A 17,485-nucleotide genomic window follows, 5' to 3' on the forward strand; every position below is an offset into this window, starting at 1 on the left:
AGCAAGATTAGGATAAAATATGTTGTACTTGAAAACATAAAATCTGAAATTTGAAGTTTTGATCTTGAATTTTGAAAAATACACCAATGTATTCAAAATAAAAATAAGTGTACACTTTTTTTTTCAGGGAAAATACAATTATGATCAACTATGGAAATTCTTTTAAATTATTTTTTTATTTTCATTTTTCACTTTCATATGTTTCATTCAGTTGAAAGTTTTATCTTTTCAGATTCAGATTTTAAGTAAAAAAAAAAATTCTGTTTCAGATCCAAATGTGGCGTGGGGGGCGTGGCATCAACTGAGATGGGCTGAGAATCATGACAGACAGCTCAACCCCAAAAAAAACCATGTACACTTATTTTTATTTTGAAAACATTGGTGTATTTTTCAAAATTCAAGATCAAAACTTGAAATTTCCGTTTCAGATTTTATGTTTTCCAAGTACAAAACTTTTGACCCTAATCCTCCATAGAATAAACCCGTAAAAGGTTATTTCATTGAAGCGACGGAGAGGATTTCCCAAAACGCTGAACTGCTCCTTTTATTCCTGAGGTTCACACGGTGCAGGGACAAACAGCTGAGCTCCCTCTGGTTGTTTCCTCTTCCTGCTTTGTTCAGCAGTTTATAAAAAGCTGCATATTTGAAGTGAAGTCACAGCAGGAGATGAGCTCCACACATATTCATCACTTCACTCACCTACAGTATCTGCCCCCCCATCCCCCCATCCTCCCCCTCTTCATCACTGATCTGACTGTAAAGGGTTCCTGTTCCTGCAGCTCCACAGGGTCAGTCGTGCTGCATCCCTGTTAAAAACAGCAACAACAAGCTTTTATCGCCTCTTAGTAAGCATCCACTGTCCAAATGAATCAGGGGGGAATCTCCCTGACGCCCTCACCCCCCCCTCCCCCCCTCCCTCGCTCTGCTGATCGTGTTCAAACAGGACGTTACAATAGGCCGGCCTCAGAACAGCGAGCATTAACATTAGCACAAGCGTCTCGATTAGCCTCCCGACGCTCCTCTAAAAATAAGCACACGGGCGAGGAGAGCACGGGTGAGCTGGCGATTAGCCCCCGGCCACCGTCGCCACGGAGTCCTCGCCTCGTCCTGGATTCGCTGCATTTCATACATGGAATTATGGGTAACCCCGCTGCCCCGTGTTCAGAGAAGTGAAGCATAAAAAAACACTGAAGCAGCTCGAGTTTGATTTATGTCAACGTTTGATGTATGTGAAGGTTCAACAGAGCATGCTGTTCACAGACTCACACAGGGAAGCCCCCAAAAGCAGCGTGGCATCGGTGTGTGTATGTGTGTGTGTGTGTGTGTGTGTGTGTGGAGGCCTTAATGAGCTCAATCAGGCACAAACCACACATGAGCCACATGCTGCTGAGCCAGGATCCAGGGAAGATGCACACGTGCCGCTGCAGAAGCTGCAACCTGGAGATGTTCTCTGAGGCTGCAGCTTCAATCGATGTCATCTTTCTCAAATGAGCATCTGTTAAAATCAGAAACGACGTCCATCTTTGGTGTCCAGAGTCCCACTGAGAGCACGAGGTACAGAGGAGCAGCAGTCTCCGAGAGAAGCTGAAACTTCACATGATTTCACATCAGGGCTAATGTGAAATCTTAACAGCAAACAGATCATTCAAATCCAATGTGTGCAACTTTTCATTTTGTGGTTTTCTGATATCAGGTTGCCTAAAGGCCAGAAAAGCAGGCAAAGCAACAAGTCCTTCAATTCAAATGAATATGCACGTCATTTGAAACCATTATCCACAAGGTGACATCACCTTTTCAGAAAGAGAAGGGAAATAAATGTACGTAAATTGCGGCAGTGAAGGGGGTCATGAGGGTGATGTGAACCATTCCATTATTATTACATTATACATGTATGTAAAGGTATATTTTCCTCCAGGGTATGGCCTCTCTTTGACATGAAAACTTAGTTTTACGTCACTAAAACTGTATTTTTTTTTTTAAAGGCCTAATACGGTGCTACGAGTGCAGCTATTTTCTTGTCATTTGCACATTGAAGCCCCATGAAATGTTAATGGTGCAATCTTATAACATATAATACAAATCATGCACTTACTTGTGGTTTTAAGCTGTAATGTTTTACATTTTCTCATGCATTTCCCCGGAAGCTTTTGCTTTCCATTTTTTTCTGCAAACAGCAAGAAACGGAACTTCGAACATAAAGGTGCATCTCAATAAATTATAATATCCTTGAATGTTTATTTATGTCAGTAATTCAATTCAAAAAGTGGAAATAACGCATTATATAAATCCATTACACACAGAATGAAACATTTCATGTCTTCATTTATTTAATTTCTTCTAGTAATAATGATTATGGCTTACATTTAATGAAGACTTAAAATACAGTGTCTCAAAAAATGTGAATATTACAAAAGACCAATTTTAAAAAGCATGTTTAATATGGAAATGTTGGCCTCTGAAAAGTATGTCTATCTATATGACTCAATACTTGGTTGGGGCTTTTTCACTTGAACTATTGGAAATTGACTTTTTTATGATATTGATGCACCTATAGAGTGTGCATTGGTTGTCACCACTGGTTTAGGGCAAAAAAACTTCCTGGTTAGGCATTAAAAAAGCAAATAAATGCACTTTAATGGCAGCAGTGAAGTAGTTATGAGGGTAATATGAGCCATTATATTATTATTATATTATACACGTATGAAAATAGATATTTCCCTCCAGGTTATGGCCTCTCTTTGTCACTAAAAACTGTATATATATACATATATATATTTTCTAAAAGGCCTCATACGGTGCAGCTATTTTCTTCCCATTTGCACTTTCATTGTGATCATTACCTCTGCAATACTGGTGCACGCCCCTCCATCTCTTCTAAGAGAAGTAAAAGCCCCCTGCAGACCACATTTCAGCCCCATGAAGTGTTAATGGTGCACTCTTTGTAACATGTAATACAAATCATGCACTTACTTGCACTTTTAAAGCTGTAATGTTTTGCATTTTTCCTGCATTTCCCCGGAAGCTATTGCTTTCCATTTTTCTGCAAACAGCAGGAACGAAGCTTCTAACATAGAGTGTGCATTAGTTCTGTCAAAGTGATGGATTACACAACTCCAGCAAGTTCTGTGTCGACAACTGGTGTGATTTCTTTTGAAGAAAACTGTGAGAAGAAGTTCCCACTTTGTGCAAAAACAGTGGCTGGTCCTCACAGAGATATAAGAACTGGCTCACACAAACACATTATTTCCTGAATCTGCTTTATTGTCCTGAATTCTTCCTTAATAAGATTTCTCCTCTGGGCTTTAATCTGAGAGATGACTGACTAATCTTCCTGTCTGTGACACGTTTCCTGTTTCTGCCCCCATTTGCTTTAATTCAGCGAACAAGGCAACCAACTGTTTAATGTTTAAAAACCACATGCAGCCCCTCAAACCCGACTTTAAATGCGCACAGATTTACAGTTTCAGCCCTGCGGGTGAAACTCACCACTGATTCAATGTTTAATGTCTCTCCTCCTCCTGCAGAAATAACATCCAGCAGCTCCAACATCCATCAGAGATGAATCCCTGAGAGCTCAGCCACAGAATTGGCTCAATCTCCTCCTCTCTCTGTTTTGTTTGTGTCCTGTATCTCTCCATGCTGAGCAGGTAGATAGAGAAATTATTCAAATCGAATCCCCCCTGTCCGCAGGTAGGAAGGGAAGAGGAAGAGGTGGGATATAAGGGAAAATCTCTTGTCTGAACTACTATAATTCACAGGAAGATCACAGCAGAAGTGGAAGCTTCCAGAGGAAATATCACCACAACTGATTCTGTTAAGATGTGTTCAGACACGCACTCACAAGGTGACGTCTTTAGATGTTTTGTTCTGCCTGACCAACACTCGAGACCCCTGGGATTTTATTTAAAATGTGAGGAAATGAGGTAAAAAATCCAGCATTTAGGAAGCAAATGTTTGAGTCAATATCATTATAAAGTGCCTTTTGGTGTCCTCAGCAGAATCGCTCAGTCATGAAAATGAAAATGTAGCAAAATAATGACACTCTGAGGTCGTTATAAATGGCCAACCTTTACACACCTATCAGTACAATGATAATTCTCCTAAAATGTGTTTCCTTTATTTTATACAGTTTTTTTTCATTGGATGTATGTGTTTTTGGCATGTCCCACACACTGCTCCGCTTACTACAGTGTGTGTAATTAGTGGTTAAATGATACTAATTCAGAAAGAAAAATGACATGGTTATATTGTCCACAACAAGTTATTTGAGAAAATGAGTAATTTTGATCATATATATTCTATTTTCATAATCATATCAAACATTTTTCATATGTCCCTGAAATTGCAGTCCACCCTGTCATTATGGGGTTACTGCCCCTTTAAGAAACCCCATGACGCTCTCAGGGACATTTTTCCCGCCAATTTGTCTTTCTTTAATGGAGGCTCAAACAGTGGCTAATTCCATCACATTATGTGTGTAGCTGAATGTTGACAAGCTTAACATGGCCACCCTGTCATAGTTAAATATAAATTTAAAAAAAAAACTTTCTGAAATTTGAAATATATTTGCTAAACAGTACACAGTCAACTTGCTAACTGAGTCACGTCGCTAACTGAAGGTCCAGCTATGCTAAATTAAATGCTGAAATTAGCTCATTAACATATTTTGCTGTTCGCTATAATTAGTTTATAAAAGTTTGGGAGTTTGACCAACACACATTACTAACAGCATAACATCTACTTATTACAATAAATATGAAGTTTATCTCAGCTTTTTTTTTTTTTTTTTTTTTTAAATGGGGAAGTCTCAAAGGCACCTCTTGGTGATATTGACTCGTTTAACAAGTGACTCAAATGATTTGTCAATTATTGAAGTATTGTTTTGTACAAATTCAAGTGCTTTTTTCCCATTTTATGCAACTTTTATATTTCTACTGCAAGACATCTCAGATATAAATATTGTACTTTTTACTACATTTGTCTGGCAGCTTTAGTTCCTTTTCAGATTACAGTTTTTCATCCACTTCCTGTCCAGTGAAAACCACGTAACTCCAGATGTGTTGATGTCGAATGTTTGTGATGAACTGAAGGATAAAGTGAAGCGTTCACGTTCCAGACATTTTAAAAAAGGAACATCATTTTTCTTGCTTTTTCCCCTAATTGCAGATTGCAAGTTTGAGATGTCTTATTAAAAGAACCCATTAGCAGTTTGATTGATGTTGCTCAGACTGCTCCCATTAAAAATGTAAATCAAGGCGGAGATATCTGTTTTTGCAAACGAACTCTTCAAGTTTTACTTCATGTGTTGAGAAAATTCTCCTACTTCTTCAGCTAAATAAACTCTTTAAAAACTCTCTCAGATCAGCTGGAAAATGCATCATAACAAAGCTGAAAAAAAGCTGTTTGTCTGACTTTTTTATATATACAAACATATGGTGATTTTATATAATATGATGCATTTCTGTAGATCAAACTAACAAACAGTAAATAAAGGAGTTAAAATGAGCCTTAAACATCTACAGCAGTAAAATGCAACAAACACATGAATGCAGCTGAGATATTAATTCAAAAACATAATATATTAGAAAAACTCAGACTGCACAGTGAGTGCTTTTACTTTAAGTTTGTTAATTACATCTTGCTAATAATATGTTAATATGTTAACTACGATGGCGTATGGTCTTAGTATGAAAAAAATAAATAAAAATAAGAAAATAAAACTTGTGGTTTTATAAGCAGGAGAAATACTTTAACCTTTTTTTAACCTAATATATTATTATTATTATTATTATTATTATTATTATTATTATTATTATTATTATTATTATTATTATTTACTTATTCTGTCTTCAACTACTGCTTGAGAATTTCCATTTAATGCAACTTTATACTTTTACATTTATTTGACAGCTTTAGTTACTTTACAGGCCTACTTTGCAGATTCAACAAAATATAAATCAACTAATAAATTATTAGTTTTCATTATAGTTTAAACTATCCAGCAGTATAGAAAGTAGTTCAAATTAGCTCCATTTTTACCAGCTGCAACACAAAAGAGATGTACACAACAATGCATAAATAATTATAATCCAATAATATATTACAGGTGCATCTCAATAAATTTGAATATATTGGAAAAGTTTATTTATGTCAGTAACTCAATTCACAAAGTGGTAATAACACATATAGATCCATTACACACAGAATGAAACATTTAATGTCTTAATTTATTTAATTTCTTCTAATTATAATTATCATGGCTTACATTTAATGAAGACCTAAAATTCAGTGTCTCAAAAAATGTGAATATTACAAAAGACCAATTTTAAAAAGCATGTTTTATATGGAAATGTTGGCCTCTGAAAAGTATGTCCATCTATATGACTCAATACTTGGTTGGGGCTATTTGACTTGAACTACTGGAAATTGACTTTTCCATCATATTCTAATGCAGGGATGGGCAACTGGAGGCCCGGGGACCACATACGGCCCGCAACCTCACTTGAAGTGGCCCTCAGTACAACTACATGCATTTGAGCATGAAATCTTAAAAGTGCAGTGTAAAAATGCACAAAATTACTTCTTGCAATTAATGTTGGTCTGCTGTTCTTGCACTGAAAAACAAGAAATCACAGTAAGTGGTTATTTTTTATTTGCTTCAAACCTTTTGTATTCCTATTTATACTGTTATACATGCATTTGAGCATGAAATATGTTAAGTTACTGCACTGTAAACATATTTAAAATTGCAGTTTCATCATATCTATTTAAGTGAATGGTCCTATATGTGGCCCTGTAGTACTGTTGATGAAAAATTGTGGCCCCCTGCAGCATTTAAGTTGCCCATCCCTGTTCTAATGTATTGAGATGCACCTGTATGTATAATAATCTGAAACAGGCCAATCTATATCATTATATCTTTTACTTTTTGAGTATATTCTGCAGCTTCCTGTAAGTGTAGCTGCTCAGTGAAGGATGTGAGCTGTGTCACTCTGTGCTGCGAGACGCCGGGCACCAGGCCAGCTTCTACCCACAATGCACCAGTAGTTCACTGGGGCACATTCATGGTCACAGATCACAGCAGGACACACAGGGGCGTTTCAGAGGCACAGAACAAAGTCCAGCAGCTGACATGTCCCCTGTACGCTGAAGGGCCTGCAGGCCCGGGAGCCACAGCCACGATAATGAACAAGCATGTGTCGACCAATCAAATGCCTGTAAACGGGCAGATCAGCATCACCAACAAGCCTCTTTATAAAGACGAGGAGGTGTGGAGGTATAAAGAAGTGACCTTGCATCATTCACAGCTTAACAACGTATTGAATATTCGCTTCTGCTACATCAATTTGAATCCTTTTTCTGTTTTAAACGGCCTGTTATTTTGAGTGTCTTTATCGACTGACTTTAGTTTTATTCGGAGGTGTGTTTGTGAGGGCGTGTTGTGTTAGCCAATTGTTGACAAACAAACACGCGCTCACCTTGAAAAAGAAAAACATTCAGCTTCAGCCTTCAGCAGCAGCGAAGAAGCTGAAAAACTGTGTCTGGAATGAGTGTGTTTTTATTTTCTTTAACCACCTTTAAATGAGAGAAATTCTTCTCACTGAGTCGTGAAAAGAAGGAAGGCCTTGAAAGACAGAAGCCAGAGGGAGGAAAATGAGCTTTATCAAAGCTTTTGTGAAACTTGATTCAAACAGAGACACGACACGCCGCTTTCAGGAGGCGAGAAAACCAAATAAATCAGAAGTATTCTTTGTTATTGGAGCTCCTGATACTTTTTATGAAATGGGTGAAATTTGTACTGAGGACGGGGGCACGGCTGTACTCTGCTCGTGTGTTTCAGCAGCAACAAGAACGTCTCCATCTCTGTTTTTCTTTCTTTTAACTCTCTGAATCCCAACAAGCCTTTTCAGGGCATATTTTACTCTTTTTACATTCTACTCACTGTGGCCTTGTATTTATATTTGTATATATATATCATCTATAAGTCCTGCAGCTCTATGGAATCAGCACAACCATGGCAAGAAGTGTGGAAAAACTTAAAAAATAACAGTTATAATGAAATAAATCATTAAAAGGAAACATGCAAGTTAATTTTTCTAAAAAAAATAATAATAATAATATTAATGCTGCATTAATGTGCAGGTTGCATTTTACTGCTGTAGATGTTTAACGTTATGTTCATTTGCCTGGCTATTTTAATTTATATAATATAGCTTAAATGATAAATGGACCTCCATTCATCATTTAAGTTATAAAAAACCCCATAATAATGTATTAGTTGATTTATATTTGTCAATATGAGTCTACAAAGAAGGCCTTACTAGTAATTAAAGCTGTCAAATAAATATAGTAAAAGTATAAAGTGGCATAAAATGGAAATTCTCAAGCAGTGATGGTCTTTCAATTAAATCTGAAGTAAGTTAATTACGATGGCGTATTAGGGCGAAGTATGTGTGTGTGTGTGTGTGTGTGTGGGGGGGGGGGGGGGGGGGGGGGTCATTTTTTGAGAAGTTGCAAGTCTGCAAGAAAAATAGGCTAGTGGGTTTTTTTTCACGCTTTTAATTTCATAAATTTGCAACTTTTTCAGCACAAGAATTGGGAAAAACTTAAAAAAAAAACAATTATAATGATATAAATCATCAATAAAGAAAAATCACAAGTTGAATTTACATATAAAGCACTTTTCCAAGTGCCCACAGGTGTCATTAATATTAAAAATTAAATTGAGCCTCCACATATTCTACAGATTTTCAGTGAATATTTGTCATGCGAGTTGGAAAAATAGGCTAGTGTTTTGTTTTTCACTTTTAATCTCATGAATCTGCGACTTTTTTCAGCACAATCATGGCTAGAAGTGTAAGTAACTTAAAAATAACATTTATAATGACAAAAATCAACACTTTTCCGAGTGCCCACAAGTGTCATTATTAGAAATAAAATTGAGTCTCCACATATTCTACAGATTGAAATTATTTACATTTTTCCAGCCTCTCCTGTCCTCTCCTCTCAGCTCTGTGTAAGCAGCCTTTCAGTGAATATTTGTCACGTGACCGTTCGTCTCAGCAGAATCAATCATGGCTTCACAGTGTTTCACAGAATTTAATGTTTTTAACAGGATCTGATTAATCCAAACAGTTTATTTTTGGCGACACTTTAAACAAGCTACACATTGATTCGAGTACTGTATTTGAGTATAATTTTAGGTGGAGTATACATACATTTAATGCAATTTTAAACTTCTTCTTCACTAAACTCTGGAAGCAAATATTTTTTTTATTGCACTCATGTTTTGACAGCATTAGTGACTCTTTTCCCTGCAGATTTAGATCCTTATTATAAATCAACTAATAAATGATGGTGTACAGTTTAATTAAGCTTCCCAGACGTATATAAAGTTGTTTATAAAACTCCACATTTACCAGATGCTATATGCTTACTCATGCTGCAGGATATAGTTGCAGCCTTGTGGCACCATATGGCCTCCTCTGAAATGCTGATTTGTGTTCCACATCTCAGATATTAACTTCATGAATACAAAGTAATTATCACTGATAGAAATAGACCAAAACACCTGAATAAAACTAATAACGAGCTGGAATTATTCTTCAGAAATAACCACCAGTCAACAGCCCTGTATTAGTTTCTTTGTGAAGATGCAGAATGCGCTAAAAAAAGACTTTCTCACATTCTCTGTGAAATGTGACAGTAGATCTGTGAAATTAATGTCTCAGCACACACGAGGAGGAGTTTGAGATTTAATATTCCGCAGCTGTGCGACTGAAGTTGTGATTATTAAAGTTGTGTGAAAGCAGACGGATCATCAGACTGCAGCAGCTCCCACTGAGCTGACAATAATGAATCTGGGGAAAAAATAATAGGAGTGAATAAAAAAAAACCCAGCGACCATATTTGGTGTTTAATAACAAGAGGGAGGATTCCCTAATGATGGTGTCAGCATTCACACTTCCTGCTGACGAAGGTCTTCGCCCGCCGCCGCGAGGCCGACAGAGATCGGACCGACACGATGAGGAAGATGAAGGAAGAATGAAGGGTTAAGGAGGGAGTGGTCAGTTTATGATGATGAGATGGAGGGCAAAAAGCAGCTGGAGAACAAAAGATGCTGATGAAGGACAAGACAACTTTATGGCCTGTTTACACTCTCTGGGGAAAACGACAAAATATTTTATCAGATGTGCCCTTCGTTTAGATTGCGACGTTTTTGGGGCTTAAAATCGCAAAAAAATTAAACCAACCTCCAGAGTGGAAATTGGTGGTAATTTTGTGTCTTTTTTAAATCATTTTGTGTGTTTTTTTAAATAATTTTGTTTCTTTTTTGTTAATTCTGTGTCTTTTTGTAATAATTTTGTGTCTTTTTAAAATAATTTTGTGTCTTTTTTGGTAATTCTGTGTCCTTTTTTTCCGTCATTTTGTGTCTTTTTTAAGTAATTTAGTTTTGTTTCTGTCATTTTGCGTCTTTTTTGGTCAATTTGTGTCTTTTTTTTAGTATTTTTGTTTCTTTTTTGTTAATTCTGTCTTTTTGTAATCATTTTGTGTCTTTTTTGGTTATTCTGTCTTTTTTGGTCATTTTGTGTCTTTTTTAAGTAATTTAGTTTTGTGTCTCTTTTGGGAAAACACAAAAGTGTCTCTGCTCAGCTCACGCTGGCTCTCGTCGCGTTTATGTAACATCCATGTGCAGTCCAGGCAAACAACAACAAACATGTCGGACTATTTCAATCAGTCAGACATTCAAGTTGCCCTAGAAGCTCTGATAACTATCCAGGAGTCATTTCAGCAGAATAATCACATTTATTTTTATTTCAGTTATTGAAAATGCTTTTTCAATTCTAGTTTTTGTTATTCCATTAGTTTATGTTAACTATAATAACATTGTCACCAACAGGGTCTTTTGTGATGGGAGACCAGTCTGGAACTTTCTGTAGAAGGAGTAACAGAAAAGTTCAACAGTCCGTCAACAAGTTGTGGTGTATTAATGTCGCCAAAGACCAACATCGTCTAGAACGCTGCTTCTGCCTCCAGAAACACATGACTACGACCTCCTCCACCTTCACCATAGTTGTTTTTAGAAACTTAGGAGGAAAATGTGAGAGAGCAAGACAATCGAAAATGTAATTAAGCCTCATTAACAGTCACTGTCTACGTAAGATTTTGCAGTGTGCTCAGTGTCATGTGTTCTCCTCGTCTTTCCTCTACGGTTTTCCACCTTGTGCTTCATCGTCACGCTGTTCATGTCACACCTCCTCGTTATCCTGCAATTGGAATCCTCAGCTCACATGACCAGATGTGCACGAAGATGTGATAAAAATCAACAAGAAATTCTTCTCAGAAAAAGTGAGGAGACACTTTTTTTTCGGAGGACTTGTTTGTCCTGAACAGAAAGCGACACTGAGGTGTTGACTGCGGAGGCGGTGATTATTCAAACTCACAGCAAACCAAATGGCTCCATCACAAGTTCTGCAAACTTGCTTTCAGGACTGTACCTTCATCAGAAATGTCCTAATTTGACTTTGATTCTCCATTTCAGGGGAAGCATTAAATATTTGTGTTGAAACAGCTTCTTTATATTCTTTTTTTAACCTTTATTTGTTTCAGGGAGACTTTACTTAGAGGGCTGTTTTTTCATACACAGTATGATCTGTTGGCCACTGAGCAGCTCCACATTTAGTTTGGTGATTCTTGTTTTTGGCATCTTTATAGATTGTTTGTTTATAAAAAAATAGCCAACCTTCATCAGAAATTTGAAGCCTTTATATCTTTACACCTGTCTTACACCTTGCAGCCTCTCTTGTCCTCTCCTCTCTGCTCTGTGTAAACAACCTGCAGCTCAGTTTTTAAAAAAATATTCAGAATTCTTGTCATATGACTGTTGGTCTCAGTCGAATCCTTCATGGCTTCCCACTTGCACTGAGGAGTGCTGAGAAGTTTTAAATGAGACACTGTAACAGTCAGTCTAGACGTGCTTTTACTGTAGTACGGTATAGCGCCACAAGGGGGCGGTGCCTATTTCCTGTTTGGGTGTGTATACAGAGCCGCCTTGGTTATTCACCATGCCTCTTGCTATGCGGACATTTCCTCAGAAGAGAACTCCCAGTATATAGCAACTAGTTGGTGCTGGTTGTGCTGTCTACCTACTGCTATTCCTGTATGGTTAGTGAACGTAGCGCCATGGAGACCTGGCTTTGTATGGTCAATGTTTAGACTCTGTAGATTAAAGCCGCCGTGTGGAAATCCTCACTTCTGTGTCTGTCGTCTCTCCAAGCTAACCTGCTATCCAGAGCCTCTGCTAATGCTAACTGCTAGCCTCTCTGCCTACACCAGCTCACTTTACAACAAGTAGAATAAAGTGATTTTGTGTTGCGTACGGCAGTTTTATTGACTCGCGAGTGAAAGATGACGATGAATGTTGATCATCAGCCCAAAGCAGCTCTTACCGTTGAAGTTGACAGCACGGATGTGAGCCAGCAGCTCTTTGCCGTCGATGTTGGCCATACGCGGGCAGAGGCCGGGGTATCCGGCGCAGAGCTCGCGGTGCATGTGGTGCAGAGCGTGGGCCATGGCGTACACGGCGTCCATCACAAACTGAACCTTCCCCTCCTGCTCGTAGGTGGAGTCACGGCCCACTTTCTCCAAAGCTGGAGCAGAAACACAAAGACACACACAAAAAGCACATCATGAGATATGACTGAAAGCTTCACAGCAGCTATTGAAACTTCAGTCTCAACTTTACAGCCAACATGGAGGAGAATTCCTTAAACCTCAGAACCTCGGGCTGTTTCAGGATATTATTTGCTCCTGTCCAATTTTACACACTCTGGCTTTCTTTTTCACAGCAATATATATATATATATATATATATAGTCCTGCACCTCTTAGGAAACAGCACAGTCATGGCTAGAAGTAGGGAGAACTCAAAAATGCATTTTGTGCAGAATAATATAGTTTTAATGAATCACAAAAAATAAAAACTTACTAAACTAACGAAAAATATGAAACATATTCCAGAGAGCCCAAATCTTACTAAAACAAGGGGGAAAAATTGGGGCTCCATATGTTTACGTCAACCTCTCTTGTCCTCTCCTCTGTGCTCTGTGTAAACAACCTGCAGTTCAGTTAACACAAAACAAAAAAGATAAAAAGTGATTGTTGGTCTCAGTCAAGTTCATTCATGGTTTTCCAGTGCAGAATGTAATGTTTTATATAGGAAAAGAGTTTATTTTGGCAAAATTTCAAAAGATACATGTAGAATAAAGTGCTTTTAATGAAATATCACATTTTATTTTATTTTTTTAAATATGACATTAATTTTTGTCTTTACATTATTTGGCTATGATAAATTATGTATCTTTGGTATAAAAAAAACAAAAGAAACGTCTCTCGTTTAAAAAAAAAACATGTCTTAAAACCTGCCTGTGCGTTGTGGCGTTCAGGTTAAGGAAAAATGGAAACGTGAAAGTCTGCAATTTAATAACAACTGGGCAAATCCATTTGCAGATGAAGATCATATAATAAGAGGGAGAGACATCTGGAAGCTCACAGGTTCAGCTTTTATTCTAATATCTCTATTTAAAACACACAGTTTCAAGATCCTTAGATTTATTTTTAGATACTAATCTGTTCACATCTTGCAATTAAAAGCAGATTTATTTATTTTTAATTAACATTTTTGTTTCCCTTTGTGAATGCATTGAGCTTCCATACAGCATGCTGTTGTCTGGTTCATTCACTGGGGACCACAGATATCACTGTGGATTTCTTGACAGTATTAATGAGATTAAAGTGACTGACAAACTAATTAATCATCATCTTTACTTTCTGCTTCTAATGAGGGACAAACATGACCAAGACATCAAACATCGAGAAGGTAAAGTCAAAGACAAACAAGCCTTGTCAACAAACTTTACTAATTTCTGTGTGAGCTCTTTCAAAGTTCAAAGAGGTTTATTGTCAAATGCACAGTAAGGAAACATGTTTCCCGGTACAATGAAACTATCATTGCTGTCCACAGTGAATGCCAAGCAATAAGAAATCTAAGTATAGAATAGATAAAACAACAAAACAAAAGTAATTCTAAAGGCAGCATGTGCAAAAATACAATAGAAATATAAACTATGCATGCAGACATTTAGTGCAAAGTAGTGTGTGCAAAGAAGTGTGTGCAAGGTAGGGTGTAAGAAGTAGTGTGTGAGAGGGCACGGTGAACAAGGAAGTGTGTGCAAAGTAGTGTGTGCAAGGTAGTGTGTAAAAAGTAGGTTGTGCAAAGTAGTGTGTGCAAAGTAGTGTGTTCAAGGTAGTGTGCGCAAAGTAGTGTGTTCAAGGTAGTGTGTAAAAAGTAGTGCGTTCAAGGTAGTGTGTGCAAAGTAGTGTGCGCAAAGTAGTGTGTGCAAGGTAGTGTGTGCAATGTAGTGTGTGCAAAGTTGTGTGCGCAAAGAAGTGTGTGCAAAGTAGTTTCGAACTAGTGTGTGCAAGGTAGTGTGCTCAAAGTAGTGTGCAACTGATCAAACGGAAGAAAAAGAAAAAAAAATGTCGACAGTCAAGTAGAGTTACATGAAGTTGACTGTGATTATAGACTCGTGAGCCGTTTAGTGTGAAAGAAAGAGTTCTTTAACCTATAAAGTCCTGCATTTCACACTACTGCCTCCGTGTTTCCTTTTCTTTTTTAAAACCAAAGGTTTCGGCGTTTGTCCTTGCCGCCAGGCATAAAAGTAACTCACAAAGGATTATGGGAATGTGAAATGAGACACATTTCCTATAACTAACTCATTAACATAAAAAAATACATTTGGCTCCGTCCCATTAGCCGTGATTAAATAACAGAATGGAGAAGACATCGTCATCTTTTATTTGAAAACTCCTTAAAGTCCTTCTAAAATTTTCACTGAGTAATTACCGTTATTAGAGCTGCGGCGCTCTGCGATCACGCCGCCGGGCCGGAAAGCAAAGAGGGAAGTGAAAGAGAGGAGAAGAAAACTAACTGCTGGACTGGACCCTCCATCAACAGACAAGACTTCTCTGAATTAATAGGAGCTTAGAAATGAAATCCAATTTAATTTTAATAGCAGGCGGGCGGCGGGGGATCTGTCCGAAGGGAGACATTTGCTCCGGCAGTAAAGACTGATTACACGTCTGTACGGCGGTAATAAATGAGCCTCAAACGGCGAGTGGAGGGCTGAGGATGTCAAACAGCTGAGGCAGAGAGGAGATGAACGGCCGGGCTGCAGATGATCGCTGCTCCCTGCAGATGATGAGTCTCCTCAATATTTAAAGAATACACATGTCTGATCCTGGAAATTCAAGTGGTGCCTGAATGCGGCGTTTTGAATTTACAAGGAGCTCAGTGTCTCCTGACTCGGAGTCAGGACATCTGGGGACGAGCTTCTCTGTGCAGGAGAACAGGTGTTCAGTGCAACTTAATATTATATTCAGATTTACATCTAATCTGACTCTTTACATCATGGATTGAGTAATCTAACATTGATTATGGAACACTGTTGATGTGTCTTTTCTTGTTTCTTTTTTCTTTAATTTTGTCTATTAAATATTTAGTCTGTAACACTTACAGAGACCCCCCCCCCCCCCAAAAAAAAAACAATGTGTAAATTTTACATCAACATCACTATTTAGCAGTGGTGGAATGTAAGTAAGTACATTTTCTTACTAAAGTACAATTTTGAGGTACTTACAGAAGTAGGAAGTTACAAATATTTACATTATTATTGCAAATAATGTAGTTTTTGCTCCACTACATTTAGCTGCCAGCTTTTCTGGTCAAGATTTAACATAAAAAAATATCTTCATGTTAGCCTCTTACTGCCTAAATTGTCGCCTAAAACTCGTTCTGCAGAATAGACCCATTCAGATATTCTAAATATATATTTGTATTATTATTATTGATCAATTTACATAAGCAGCGTTATAATTTTCTCATGGTAGGGCTCATTTTAACTACTTTATATACTGTAATGAGGTTTAATTAAAAAGCAATGTCTAATCACCTGTTTTTCATGTTAACTCTATGGAGTCTTGGGCTACTTTGTCCATTTTTGAATCCTTTTCATGTCTTTTCGTGTCTTTGTAAGTCATTTTGTGTCTGTTGTTGTGTCTTTTTTAGTTATTTTGTGTCTTTTTTTTGTCATTTTGTATCTTTTGTGGTCATATTGTGTCTGTTGTGTCTTTTTTAGTTATTTTCTGTCTTTTTTTGGTCATTTTGTGTCTTTTTTGTCATTTTGTGTCTTCTGTGTTTTTTATAAAGAATTTTAAATGTTGCAAATGTGAACAAATGTTGCAAATATAACATATAAGAGGGTTACATCCAGTTCTATCATTTTATACTAAGTATATTTGAGCTTGTCTTCAGTTTTACTTGGTATATCATCATCAAACTGAAACTGGCCTCATGGAGTTTACAGCCAGAACTTTAGAAGTAAATTTACAGTAGGGCTCCACGCTGCTTTGTTTTCTAGTCTGGATGTGATGAAGAAGTCATGCTTTGGAGCTTTTGGAGACTAACTAAAGCTGTCGGCTAAATGCAGTGGAGTAAAAGTACAATCTGCCTCAAAATGTAGTGGAGTAGAAGTATAAAGTTACATAAATCGGAAATACTCAAGTAAAGTACACTTACATCAAAATTTTAAGTACAGTACTACAGTGAATGTACTTGTTACATTCCACCACTGGTAGACATGTTGAGCTCTGATCGCTTTTTTTTTGTTGGCTGACTTTGTTGAAATTTAGCATGTAGTTGTGGAAACATTTCCATTTGTTGTTGAGTGACTGACGTTGCAGAAACGGATTCAAACAGCTGCTTCATTTGCACAAAATAGAACTTATTTACTGGCTTCTCGCTCTGAAGGAATTACTAACTAAAACAAGGATCCTTATGAATTATCCATCAACCTCAGAGGTTTCATGAATGAACATGATTCCTGAGAGAAAGTGGGGAGAACGCAGCGTGTTCGGCCACGTGGCGACCCGACTGTCGCTGCTGATGATGACGATGATGGAAGAACACTAACACTGACTGAGGTGAGACGGACAGCTTCATCACAGCTGCTGGCATTTCAATTACACATCACTTACAGGGTAAATGTAATTCCTTCTCGATGTGTTTCTGTTTCAACGTCTCTCTCTTTCTCTCTCGCAGGCATCCGTCTGTTTCAATTAGATTTGTAAATGAGATAAACGGCAAACTAATTACAGAGGTTACTGGTGATGGGGTGAGTTGAGGGGAAACCAGACTGGCTGTGTCGCCGCACACGCCTGAATATATTTACATTAATAAGAGTTTTTTCATTAGTTCAGTTGTTTATCAGTAATGTCAGTCTGTCAGATTCATAATGATGTTTCTCCACAACACTGATTCTGATTGAGTCATAAAAACATGACAGACATATCTGAGAGCTTCTTACGCATTCATGAATTCATCCTGCGTCCATATTTACTTTATAATAATAAAAAATGAGCATTTTCT

At 37.4% G+C, this 17,485-nt stretch overlaps 1 protein-coding gene across 2 annotated transcripts in view; it reads right to left on the reverse strand.

Annotated features, from left to right (window-relative positions):
• grm8b (glutamate receptor, metabotropic 8b) overlaps window positions 1-17,485 on the reverse strand; it is a 174,997-nt gene that overhangs the window by 39,905 nt on the left and 117,607 nt on the right. For both annotated transcript variants that reach the window (XM_059335456.1, XM_059335457.1), the window contains one exon: window positions 12,450-12,650. In XM_059335456.1, coding sequence (XP_059191439.1) covers window positions 12,450-12,650 — 201 coding nt within the window. The remainder of the gene's footprint in view (window positions 1-12,449; window positions 12,651-17,485) is intronic.

Source organism: Centropristis striata, chromosome 6, assembly GCF_030273125.1.
Source record: "Centropristis striata isolate RG_2023a ecotype Rhode Island chromosome 6, C.striata_1.0, whole genome shotgun sequence".
Lineage (NCBI taxonomy): Eukaryota > Metazoa > Chordata > Actinopteri > Perciformes > Serranidae > Centropristis > Centropristis striata.